At 42.2% G+C, this 13,198-nt stretch overlaps 1 protein-coding gene across 1 annotated transcript; it reads right to left on the reverse strand.

Annotated features, from left to right (window-relative positions):
- Window positions 1-1,089: 1,089 nt before the first annotated feature.
- LOC119425595 (interleukin-18 receptor accessory protein-like) lies at window positions 1,090-12,441 on the reverse strand. Its single transcript, XM_037693131.1, is given in 11 exon segments — window positions 1,090-1,320; window positions 4,691-4,806; window positions 4,895-5,032; window positions 6,435-6,542; window positions 6,760-6,897; window positions 7,397-7,551; window positions 7,631-7,760; window positions 8,005-8,076; window positions 11,092-11,260; window positions 11,337-11,487; window positions 12,059-12,441. Coding segments are annotated over 11 exon segments (1,791 nt in total).
- Window positions 12,442-13,198: the final 757 nt, after the last annotated feature.

A 13,198-nucleotide genomic window follows, 5' to 3' on the forward strand; every position in this document is an offset into this window, starting at 1 on the left:
TTACCAGAATATTATTTTAAATTCTTACATCGGTTGCTTTCTGTTGGCTTTGTAAAAGATTTAAATAGGCTTTTATGCCTTTTTTTTTTTTGTGTGTGTGAAATTCTTTCCCCTTAAACCTGATGAAGTATGATCCTGAATAGATTTTTGTCTGATACTTGTGTAAAATTGTACATAGTGACAATATTTTCTTTTTAAATCCACAAACGGGAGTGTGAGTTTGAGTGTTGTGTAACCGTGGCTGTGCGTTTTTCCAGAGTAAAATGTGTAAACACATTAATTTTTTTTGTTTTTAGTTTTTTAGCACCCATGTACAATTATTTTTCATCAGCTGTACCACCTTTGAGACTTTTGTTTGGTTTTTCGTGTTGTATTTTAGGGTAAATATTAGGATTTTGGCTTTCACAACTCACTTCTTTCTCTACCAAAAGAAATGTGATAAAATAATTTTGTCCATTTGAAAACCTGAATTAACTCACCAAGATGTGTGTACCATTTAGTTGATAACATTACCGTAGTTTTATCACAATATTTGGGTACTTATGCGAGTTCTTTCTGTTGCATCTATATCGTCATAATTGATTTCAGGTAAAAGTAATCCATTCATAAAATCCCTGTCATTCGAAGTATAACCTTTTTTTAATTTCTCTGTTTTCCTTGTTGTAGCTCCCCAAATTAAAACAAAAAAACAACTCAACATCTGTGGCTGCAACCTTTTAATTTTATCAAACATTTCTCCTGAATATTCAGGTAAAAACAGTCAAATGTGTTTATTTCTGGCATGGATGTAAGACGACTTTATTTGATGTTTGTTTTTGTAAAACGGTCCTCCAGGTTCATTTTGACCCAAGGACAGCAGGAGGGTTAAACTCGTGTTGACAGGGACTCGGTTTTATTAAACTGACATGAAAAGTGAGACATGCTTTTCAAAATTTGAAACAACATGGAAATACACCCCCCCCCCCCCCCCCCCCCCCCACCACCACCACCACACACACTCAGATCTATTTGGTTTCAGTAGTTTATTTAAATAAGATGCGTTTTTGTCCTCCTACAGCAAATGTCTCGATGGGAAAATGTTTCCGATCTTCACGTGTGTGAAACCGTCATTTCTCTGTGGTTGGGCATGACTTTCCTTAAAGAAGTCCAGAACGTACAGGTTGATGTGGAAGATGAGTCTGAGGTCCAGTTCAGGCTGGGTAGCACCTTTAGGGTCCTTTGGACCAGTTTGGGCAGTGGTGGGTCCGGCTGGACGAGGGAACGTGAAGTTCCACCGGTCCATATTAGCAGGAGTTTGAAGAGAGATTTGTGCAGTAAAGCCTAAAAATGAATAAAAATAAAAATTGTGTTAAAATAATTTTACAAGAAGCTGCTCTGGGGATTTGTGGTGAGTTTGGACTTCCCTTCAAACCAAAGGTCCCCACGCAGCTTGCGGTTTCAGTTTATGTCAAAACAACAAAATGAAACCAAATGGATGTCTTTCAGGATGTGTGCAACTTGGAACTTCACATCAGAGACAACTGTTTTTTTTTTTTTTTGTATTGAAGTGTTTAGTTTACTTAAAACTGGTGGAAAACACTAACTGTAAAGGAAATGACAAAGTTTGCATCGAATGATTGCCATTTTCAGGTCTCAGTGAGATACTAGGGCATTAAATGTAGAAGCTACTGTATCAAAAGGCCATTTTTTACGTCTTTTTTTCTTGTTCACCTCATATAACTATTAAATAATTTGTGCTTAGTCTTTAAACATAAATTTTTAGAGGTAAAAAGGCATAATCTCAGAAGACTAATCAAAGCTGGATTTGGGATTTTGACATATTTAAACTCAGAATTTTATTTTAAGTTTAAATCTTCATTTAAGCTTTTTATTTTATTTGGTCATTCATTAATCCTCTACTACAAATTTGCATCCTACTACTGAGAGTTACTGAAAAATGAAATATAATACGCTCTCTAGATTATTTTTCACACCAAGTGACGTTATTTTATTTTTTCACTTACCCTTTATTTATACAGGTAGTCTCATTGAGCCACGATAACTCATTTTCAAGAGAGACCTGCGTATATTAAACTTTTAATAACGAGTACTTCCTCTGTAAACTAGACTTTCCATGTACTACTACTGATGTGCATTGGTGACGTCTTTTAATAACATTAACTTTTAATAACGAGTACCTCCTCAGTAAACTCTGTGATTATCCTGGTTAGGGATTTATGAGTCTTAACCACTTCAGGGTAGAAGCTGTTCCTCAGTCTAGTGGTTCTACACTTAATGCTCCTCAACCTCCTGCCTGAGGGGAGTGGGGCAAAAAGTGTGTATGCTGGGTGAGTGGGGTCCTTCATGATGCAGGTGGTTCTTTTCCTGCATCTGGAGGTGTAGATGTCTGTGATGGTGGGGAGGCTGACTCCAACAGTCTTCTGTGCAGCCTTCACCACTCTCTGCAGAGCTTTCTTTTCTGCAGCTGTGCAGCCTCCATGCCACACATTGATGCTGGAGCACAGGATGCTCTTCACTGCACACCTGTAGAAGGAGGTGAGGACTGAACTTTCCAGTCCAGCCCGTCTCATCTGCCTGAGGAAGTAGAGTCTCTGATGTGCTTTCTTGATCAGGCTGGTAGTGTTGCTTCCCCAGCTGAGATCATCATTCAGGTGCACATCAAGTACTTGTGGAGACTACTTCCACTGCATATCCTCCTATATTCATATGAGGGTAGGTTTGTTTGCTACGTCTGAAATCCACGACCATATCCTTTAATTGTCTTCTTCATATTAATGTGAAGGTTGTTCTTCCTGCACCAGCTCTCAAGGTGTTCTACCTGTAGCTGGACTCATCGTTGTTTGTGATGCATCCAACCATTGCTGTATCGTCTGCAATCTTTACAACATGACAACCTGGATGGGAAGGTGCATAGTCATATGTGAGCAGAATGAACAGGAGAGGGCTCAACACACAGCCCTGAGGGGAGCCAGTGCTGAGGGTTATGGTGGAGGAGGAGAAGAAGTTGTGGATCCTCACTGACTGCGGTCTATTGGTTAAGAAGTCCAGGAACCAGTTGCATATGGAGGGGCTTAGTCCTAGTGTAAGTAGTTTGTCCACAGGGTCTGGGTTATCATGGTGTTGAAGGCAGATGTAAAGTCCACAAAGATAATACAGACATAGGAGTCCTTCTGCTCCAGGTGGGTGAGAGCAGTGTGAACCACAGAGGAGATGGCATCATCTGTTGATAGATTCTTGCAGTATGCATACTGGTGTGGGTCCTCCCTGATGTCGATGGTAGCTTTGATGTGGGCCATGACCAGTTTTTCCAAAGCATTTAGCGACTATCAGGGTAAGGGCTACTGGCCGGTAGTCATTCAGACCAGTCACTGCAGAGCTCTTAGGAACTGGGATGATGGTGACAGTCTTCAAGCAGTTGGGAACAGTTGCCAGGGTGAGGGAGGAGTTAAAGATGTTGACATGCACCTCGCAGAGCTGATTGGCACAGTCTTTCAGTACCCTCCCCAGTATGTTGTCTGGGCCAGTTGCTTTGTGAGGATTAATCCTCCTGAAGGTCCTCCTTACTTCTGCTGTGGTCACGATGAGGAACTCCTCATCTGGTGGTGAGGTGAATCTGGTGCTGGGTGGTCTATTTGCGTCTTTAAAGTGGGCATAGAACCTGTTAAGAGCATCAGGCAGCTATGGGCCCCTATAGGGCATTGTGTACCCCTGCTTTTATAGTCTGTTATGCACTTAATGCCCCTTCACATGCTCCTTGGGTCCTGTGGGGAGAAATGATCCTGGATCTTCTGTGCATATGTTGCTTTGGCCCTCTTTATACCACAGCCAGCTCTTTCCTTGTCCTCCCCAGTTCCTGTGAGTTGCCAGGCCCGAAGGCAGTATCCCTGACTTTCAGCAGGGCATGGACTTCTGCATTCAGCCAGGGTTTCTGGTTTGGGTAGCACTTCACAGTCCTGGTGGTGGTGAGATCATCAACACACTTGCTGATGTATCAGAGGACAGCAGATGTGTAATCCTCCAGATCCAGCACTCATTTACAGCAGTCTCCCTGAAGATCTGCCGGTCTGTTCATGCAAAACAGTCCAGCAGAGTCGCTGTTGTTGGACCATACAGTGATGGTCTTCTGTGTTGGTCTGGAACGTCTCAGCGCGGGGAGGTGGACAGGGGCTATGAAGATTGAGATGTGGTCAAAGAGGCCGAGATGGAGGCGGGGTACTAACAGTCGTGGAATGGATCAATGGCAGTATTCTTGTTTTGTTTTTTTCTTTAAGGGTTGTGTGGACTTTTCTGTCCCGTAGCTGAATACAAATTTGGAAGGAACGCTTTTGCACTTTTTGTTGCAAATGGGTCCCATTTAAATTCCTTTGGTTCTGCTTAAGTAGCCTCTAGCCCATCAGTTCACCATTGTCCACTTCAGTTTCCACAGAGGTTCACAAGAAGTATTCTCCATCGTACTTTTACTTCAAGTAGTTTCTAATATAATTTCTTTGAACCACTCGTCTTCTTGGCACTTTCTGCTTTTCTGTCTTTACATCATGGTTCAACCTATGATGGTTAATTTGCTATTTAACTTATAGTAGTTGATATCAAACATTCTTTTGACAACCACTGCAGGGATTCCTGCTACCCCTGGTGGTACTTGAACCTCAGATTGAAAAATTTGATATCCTTCTTGACAAACCTACTATACCTTTACTCCTGATTCCAGTATGAACACAGCATTACTGTCGGTGAGATATTCAGCCGACAGGACACAGATGAGCATTTGACTTCTCTTTAGAGCCAGAACCACATCGTTTGTATAAGCTGTGATGCAAAAAGAATAAAAACAAAAGTTAAACCTTTAGGGAATCATTGTGGGTAACACATGTTTAAACACAGGTGAATCTCTCACCTCCTCCAGGAAGTATATCTCGCTCCAGCAGACAGACTCTGTACCCCCACTGGTCCTCCAACACCTGGGCGAGCAGCACTTCTATTGGACTCTGAGCAGTCTCTGCAGAATTTAATGTCTCTCTAACAGAAAGACATGCTGCCAAAAAAAAAAGAAAACCGATCATTTTTCAAAATAGTTTTTGAAACAGCTTCAATTCTGAACAAGTTGAGACATTAAAATGTAAATGAAAACAGAATGCTATTGTTTGGAAACCTCATAAACCCAAATTTCTATTCACAATGGGACATGGTAAACATCAAATGTTGAAAGTAAGAAATTGAACAATTTTTAATTTGGAAAAATAATGTAATTTTTTAACATGAAGGCAACAACACATGTAAAAAAAAAAGACTGTCTAAAAACAACAAAATGTGTTGAAAGTAAGAGGTATGACTAAAAAACAGCCACAGGAAAGTTTTGTAACTAATGATCTTAATTATCAACAAGTCGGTAAGAGGACTGAGTATTAAGAGACTTTTAGGGAGGTGGAATCTGCCTGAAGTGAAGATGGGCAGAGGTTCAGCACTCTTGTCTAAAACTAGAGGGACAATTTCAGAATAAAGTTCCTGAATGAAATACTTTAATCTCCATAATCTCCAGTTATTAATCTGATTCTCAGATTAGACGAATTTGTAGAAATCTGAGCTCAAAGGACAAGACCCTCAGGAGCCACTGCATTAAAACCAGGCCTGGTTCTGTTCACAGAACACCATCCATAACCTCTGCCATCTTCTCTGGACCAGAGCTCATTTCAAATAGACTGAAGTGAAGTCCAGAACTGTTCAGAGGTCAGACTGGTCCAAATCTGAATTTCTGTTTGGAAACTGAACACACCAGGTCCTCTGTACGAAAGAGGAGAGGAAACATCCAGCCTGTTGTCAGCTTAAAGTTCAAACCCCTGCCTCTCTGATGATATAGGGGTACATTAGTGCATCTGGCACAGGCAACTTACACATCTGGAAAGCCTCCATCAATGCAGAAACATATCTACAAGTTTTAGAACATCTGCTCCCATCCAGCAGAGAAAATCCAGGACTGAAGGACAGTTAGAATCCTCAGGTCCACCAAGACCACCAACTCCTGGTCTCCTTGGGCCCTACAAAACCTCCAACAACTGGTCTCCTCATGTCCTCCAAAACCTCCAACAACTGGTCTTCTCAGGTCCTCCAAAACCTCCAACAACTGGTCTCCTCAGGTCCTCCAAAACCTCCAACAACTGGTCTCCTCAGGTCCTGTACCTTTACCGACTTGTTAAAGGAAGAGTGAGTCCTTCACTGATGGAAACTGGACCTGGAACAACTTCAAACAGATGTGTTGCTGCCATCAAATTGAAAATGACCTTCATTTCCTAAAAACGGTTCTTTTTTTAAGTTTCAACATTTGACATATATCCATTTCATCATGAATAAAATATGATTTACAAATTGTTTTATTTACATTTAACACAGCATTGCAGCGTTTTATTTAGTCTGTAAATCAAAAGCGTGTAGAGCCAAACCTGCTTCACTGTAAAGTCCTGATGTGGAGGTAAAGTTCAGATCTTCAGCTCTGTGTGCAGGTTGAGGGCTCCACACATGTGACAGAAACACGTCAAAGTCTTTTTCTTCTGGCAGACGAGAGAATATGAAAGACATCAGTCTACCAGCGCTGCTGTGACTTTCATGCAAAGAGCCGTTCTTCGTGACCTCCAGAGATAAAAACACAACTGATCCGGCAGATGAGCTGCTCGTTTGAAACATTTTTGTGCTCGATCTTTATCTCTGAGGTCACGGCAGCTGCGGGCAGGAAAGCAGTAAACTGTTTAGTTTGAATTATATTCTAACCGCTGTTATTTTCTCCAAACTGGAGGCGAGATCTGCAGATTATCTGGATTTCCAACCATTTCATGTGAAAGATGATTCCCAGTCCGGCTACCAGCAGGAAGCACGCAAAGGGATACCCGATGAGGGAAGGCCACGTTACTGAAAACAAACCCAAAACACAGATTTTATCTCTTCACCGCAGAAATAAATTATCAGCAGAGCTTTTATTCATTTATTGAAAATGACAACAGTGTGAACTTTTTAAAACGAAACAGAAAAACTGGGTTGAAAATTCACTGAACATCAAATCAGGCCTCGAAGTTCTAGAAACAGTTTGGTTTGGATGAAAATCTACAGTTTTAAGAATGGTGTTATTGTGGTGTTTTTATGGTATTAACGTAATAATGGTACATTTAAAATATTAAATATTGGCTTAGCACCCCTAAAGTAATGCATATCACCCTCCACCTTCAGTTTTAAGCTATCTTATGTTGAGGAATGTTACAGCTGTTTAGTTAAACTTTGAAGATAACCACCTCAAATGAACTTTTAGTGCTTAGAGCATGTGTTAGGGATGACTCTCAGCTACTACCATGCTGAATTTTAGCTCCATCTGTGAAATAGACTTTAAAATTTGAAATGAAAAAATTAAAGTTACCTTGTTTTTTCAGTTTCAGTCGAATTGTGACGCTGCTGTTTCCGACGGTGTTACCTGCGACGCAGGTGTAGGTGTGGTTTAAATGCTGAGCTGTCACTTCTCTTAGGGTGGCTCTCTGTATGACCTCAGTCTTTTTATAGAACACTGGATTTTCTCTGGAAAACAAATAAGATTTTATTTGCTCTTCAAAACAAACCTGTATTTTCTGCGACACACACACTTGTACCAACTCACTGAGGACTTTCCGTGTGCAGTAGAGTTTTGTTCTTCACGTTGCCGCCATAATTCATGAACCACTGCACCTTTCGTGAAACGTTTATTTCAAAATCAAAATACGCCTTACAAGTAAGGGTGTGAGACTGACCTGGAACAAGAAGCAAAATGTGATTTAACAAAACCAGTGAATGAAAGCAGATCATTAAAAGTATAAATTAAAGTATACAGTCTTGGTTAAATTTACAAAACTGCAACCAGTTTTCACCATAACACATTTTGAGAGCCTAATCAGAACCCATAAGGGTAAAACAACTCGTATAACAGTAATCTGAGACTTTCTGAATGACAATTACATTTAATTATCAAACCCTTAGCTGTTTTGAAGCACTTACCAAGCTTGACTTCCTCGGTTTCGTTCACAAAAGGATACATAATCTCTGGAGGCGTTGTTACTTCAAGATGTGCTGTTTGAGAAATGATGAGAATTTAACCGACAGAAGATTACAAACACTATTCATCCATATTAGTGACTGAAATAATTGGTCTTGGATACCAGCGATCAAAATGAGTTTTCACTGTGTTCTAGGTCGTGCACATTATTTTATTGCCCACCTCGCGCCCATGCAGGCAGAAGCCCTGTTTGTTGTGATGTTTCTGATTTTATCTATTGGACTTCATTTTCCCACCAGCACATCTAACACTGAGGAAGCAGAGCCTGGGGACTTTGGGTCGGGCTCTCCAATCTCTGGTGCTGAGGTCACTGAGGTGGTTAAAAAGCTCCTCGGTGGCAGGGCCCCAGGGGTGGATGAGATTAGCCCGGAGTTCCTTAAGGCTCTGGATGTTGTGGGGTTGTGTTGGCTTACATGACTCTGCAATATTGCTTGGACATTGGGGGCAGTTCCCTCTGGATTGGCAGACTGGGGTGGTGGTCCCCCTATTCAAAAAGTGGAACCATAGAGTGTGTTCCAACTACAGGGGGATCATGCTCTTAAGCCTCCTGGTAAGGTCTATTCAGGGGTTCTGGAGAGGAGGGTCCATTAGAGAGTCGAACCTCAGATTCAGGAGGAGCAGTGCAGTTTTCGTCCTGGTTGTGGAACACTGGACCAGCTTTACACCTCAGCAGGGTTCTGGAGGGTGCGTGGGAGTTTGCCCAACCAGTCTACATGTGCTTTGTGGACTTGGAGAAGGCGTTCAACCTGGGGAACCCTGTGGGGGGTACTCTGGTAGTATGGAGTACCAGGCCCTTTGATACGGGCTGTTTGTCCCTGTATGACTGCTGTCAGAGCTTGGTCCGCATTGCCGGCAGTAAGTCAGGCTCATTCCCAGTGAGAGTTTGACTCCGCCGAGGTTGCCATGGCTGACAGCACGATGGATCAGTGGTTAGCACTGTTACCTCACAGCAACAAGGTCTTGGGTTCAATCTCCGATTGGACCTGGGGTCTTTCTGTGTGGAGTTTGCATGTTCTTCTCGTGCTTGGGTGGGTTTTCTCCGGGTACTCCGGATTCCTCCCACAGACCAAAAACATGCATGTTAGTCTGCCTTCAGGTCCAGGCCTCCTTTACAAACGAGATCTGTGATCACAATGAGATTTGCCTGGTTAAAAAAAGGTTAATAATAAATAATAAAATATGCTGGTTGTTGGAGAGGGAACTCAGGGATTTGGGGTTTTTCAGAAAAACGTGAACCAGTTTAGCGGTTGAGTACACCTGTAAACACATTCTCTTGTTAATCTTTATTGTGGTTTATCCTCCAATCCAATAAAAGTCTCTTTACATTCAATGGATGAGTTTCTGTATAACGGCTTTCTTTTTGATTAGCAGCTAAAGTTTCTTCATTTAATGGAAAATAAATCATCCAGCAGTAAATAGGATGTGAATAATGTTTGTAATGAAAGACTTCTGATATTCATTTAGGATTAGTCATTTTTTAACTCTTATTTTCAGCTCATCAGAAATAAAACATACGAGTTAAACACCTTGAGGTTGAATGATTCATTTTATGAGCTGTCAGATTGAAGTATTAGCCAAACTGAAACTGAATTTTGGAAATTTGATTTGGTTTAACACACTTCAGGTTTCTTTTCAATCATTAAAGGAAACTTCAGTTTCCGTCTTCTACCACTGTTGTCGAGTTGCAGAGGCAGCAGGTCCAGGAGAGAAACCCAGACCTCCCTAAAACCAGAGACACCCTCCAACTCCTCCCGGGTGGACCCCAAGGTGTTCCCAGACCAAAAAGGATCTATAATCCCTCCAGAGAGTCCTGGGTCTCTTCACAGTGAGAGGTGCCCAAAGGGAGGCGTCCTGTTCAGAGGAACCTCCTCAACTGACTCCTTTTGATGCAGAGGAGCAGCAGCTTTACTCTGAGCTTCCCCCTGATGACGGAGTGCCTCCTCCTATCTCTGAGGCTGAGCCCCCACCCCCCTAAAACCATTTCAGCCACCTGGATCTAGGCTATTCAACTAAACGGCTCAAGGGGGCACGGTTTCTGAAATCCAGCAGCTCAGGGGCCGGACATCCAGCAGTTACAGTCATTATGTAAATAAACCAAGTTTTACAACGATCAGTTACATTTTAAATTTGTTTATTTTATTGTATTGGATCATAAATGTAATAAACAGAACCCAAACCCAGAACGCCTCCCCTTTCCCAAAATAAATAAATAAATTTTTGAAGTCATTGGTGGGCCAGATTGAAGTTGGCCCATGGGCCGCCAGTTGAATAACCCTGATCTAGGATCTGGTTCTTTCAGTCCTGATCCAAACCTCAGGACCACAGGTGAGAGAACGTAGACCAGTAAATCCAGAGCTTTGTCTTTAGACTCGGCTCTTTATTAACCATGACTGACCAAAGCAACAGTGAGGAGGAGGCCCGGATCCGTGGATCCATCTCCTGCTCCATCGTACCATCACTCAGGAACAAGATGCTTTTGAAGTCCTCCAGCTGACCCAGAGGGGCCGTTCCACCAGTTTCCTGTTGAGAACCATGGTCATGGATGTCAACAGAACCACATCATCTGCATAAAGCAGAGAGCAGACCCTGAGTTTCCAGAACCAGACACCCTCCTCTGGGCCTCGACTGGACCTTGAGATCCTGTCCATGAAGACCACAAACAGGATCAAAGATAAGGTGCAGATCTTGAGGAGTCCAACCTTTACCAAAGATGAGTTTGACATTGTGCCAAGAATGTGGAACATAGCTCCTGCTTTGGTTCTGCAGGGACCAGATAGCTCTTGAAAGCAACCCAGGGGCACCCTTTATTCCTGCAGCACCTCCTACAGAATGTCTCAGGGAACATGGTCTTATCTGAACTTATCTGAATCTGGATGGAGACTGCAGAGTAACTCACACTGGTTGCCATGTTGTAACAAATGTAACAGAGAGTGAAGCCTGGGAGGTCCTGCAGGTCAGAACTATTCTAGCCTTCACTGCACAGAAGTGACGTTCAAAGAACCAGACTTTCTTCTACAAACAGCACTTACGTACGACTGTGACGTTAACGGGCCTCCTGAAGGTCCATGTGACCCCTCCTTCATTTATTTGTCTGTTGCAGAAAAACAAACCAAAGTCTTCTGGATAGACGGTACAGAGCTGCAGCAGCCCCCCCTCCTCACAGGAGGACCTCTGCTGTTCAGATACAGCTTTGTTTTCCTGGAAGAAACCACGTGACGTGAGAACCTCGCATAGGTTGGACCCACGCATCGTTTTGCACCCGCATGAATCTCACCTTGTACCAAATGACTCTTGTGTTGCTGCTACAGGCGAGGCCGGGGCAGCTGATCCGCCCGCCGGCGTGCGCTCGCAGCGTTACACTGCTCTCCTTCGGCTGAAAGCAGCTCAGGCTCATTTTCTCCACAACCTGCAGAGTCAGAAGTATGCTGCAGACAAAAGTACAAATATTCAACAAATTACATAATTTAGACAAAAAAAGTGAATGTATTTAAAATCAGATTGCAGATACAGTGGCTTTGACAAAAAGACAGGAGAAAGAACTGGAAGTGACAGAAATGAAGATGTTGAGGTTCTCCTTAGGTGTAACAAGGCTGGATAAGATTAGGAATGAGATCATCAGAGGTACAGCACAGGTTGAACAACTGGGAGATAAAGTTAGGGAGGCCAGACTGAGATGGGTTGGACATGTCCAGAGGAGGGACAGTGGGTATATTGGTAGAGGGATGTTAGAAATGCAGCTGCCAGGAAAAAGACAAAGAGTAGATATATGGATGCAGTTAGAGAGGACATGGAGGTAGTTGGAGTGAGGACAGAGGATGCAGAGGACAGAGTGAGGTGGAGGAGGATGACTCGCTGTGGCGACCCATGAAGATGGAAAAGCCAAAAGAAGAAGAAGATTTAAAATCAGATTGCAATAAAACAATTTATTAACTTTATTTTGATATAAAGTACTGTGATAAAAATCTTTAATGTTCTAAACAAATATGTTTTTTTTACCCGGTGTTGTTGTAGATTCCAGAATGTTTCATTTCTGCAATAAACTTTCTTTTACAGTCAATGGATGAACTCTCCTTTCCCTCTTTGCCTTCGTCTGTCTTGAACCACTTGGTGAGTTTGTCACCAGATTTCCTGCACGGCATCATGAAGCTCTCCCCCTCCACAGCTCGGTAGTGCTTCCTCTGCCGAGCACCTACACACGAGTTTTATGTTATTTTTATTTTGTTTGCGTTTGTGACCCAAAGGTGAAGGGAAGACATAATGATTTCCTGCACGCTGCAACCTCGGGTCGCATTTCCTCTTGCGTCCACGTCCTGGAAGGTTGGCAGCAGTCCCTTGAATCTTGTACCTGTGGTCACAGAAGCATGAAGCTGCTTGGACATGGTAGATTTCAAGGTTCTTTATTGGTCATACACACCATATGTGGTACATGTGGTGGAACGAAATTGTGTACACAGGGTCCCAGTTACATCCAACAAAAGTATTAAAATATAAAAGGAAAACAGTAAAAAGATCTAAGATATGAACTAAGAAAAACGTTAACTAAAAATATGCTAAGCACTGTAGCATGAAAACAATACATCGAACAGCAGCACGAACATGAGTCTGTGTGAGCAGATTTAACCTTTAACCCTCAAACTGTCCTTTAACTTTATGACTATAAGGTTCCTCGGGGGGGGGGGGGGGGGGTGTTTGTTATCAACCACATTATAACTGCTGAAATACCGTTTATTAATATGTTGCAAAAAAGATCATATTTTGTCCATCACACCTTGTTCAACCTTTTAAAGCTATTTCAGCCTGAAATAAAAAAATATCACATTTAAATGACTTATTTGTAAATGTTAGTATTTATGGGCCTTTAATTGTGCAAAACTCCACAATTCATGTTTTTTTAAATAAGTCAACAATTTATGGTGATTAAGGAAAACAAAACAGATAATTTATTTTTGATCCCCAAATAGTTTTTTTCCTCAAAAGTTCCAGTTTTGAAGATTTTAGAAGACCCTCCACAACCACCCCCCATCCCCACACAAGTCTTGCCCAGTTAGCCCAGTGTTGGCATAAAACTATAAACTACTATTGTTTTCTAAAACTTTACTCCTGTCGATCTGTCAATAAGGCCTTGTTTTGCCACAG

The sequence above is a fragment of the Nematolebias whitei genome, chromosome 2 (assembly GCF_014905685.2).
Source record: "Nematolebias whitei isolate Nwh7 chromosome 2, NemWhi1, whole genome shotgun sequence".
Lineage (NCBI taxonomy): Eukaryota > Metazoa > Chordata > Actinopteri > Cyprinodontiformes > Rivulidae > Nematolebias > Nematolebias whitei.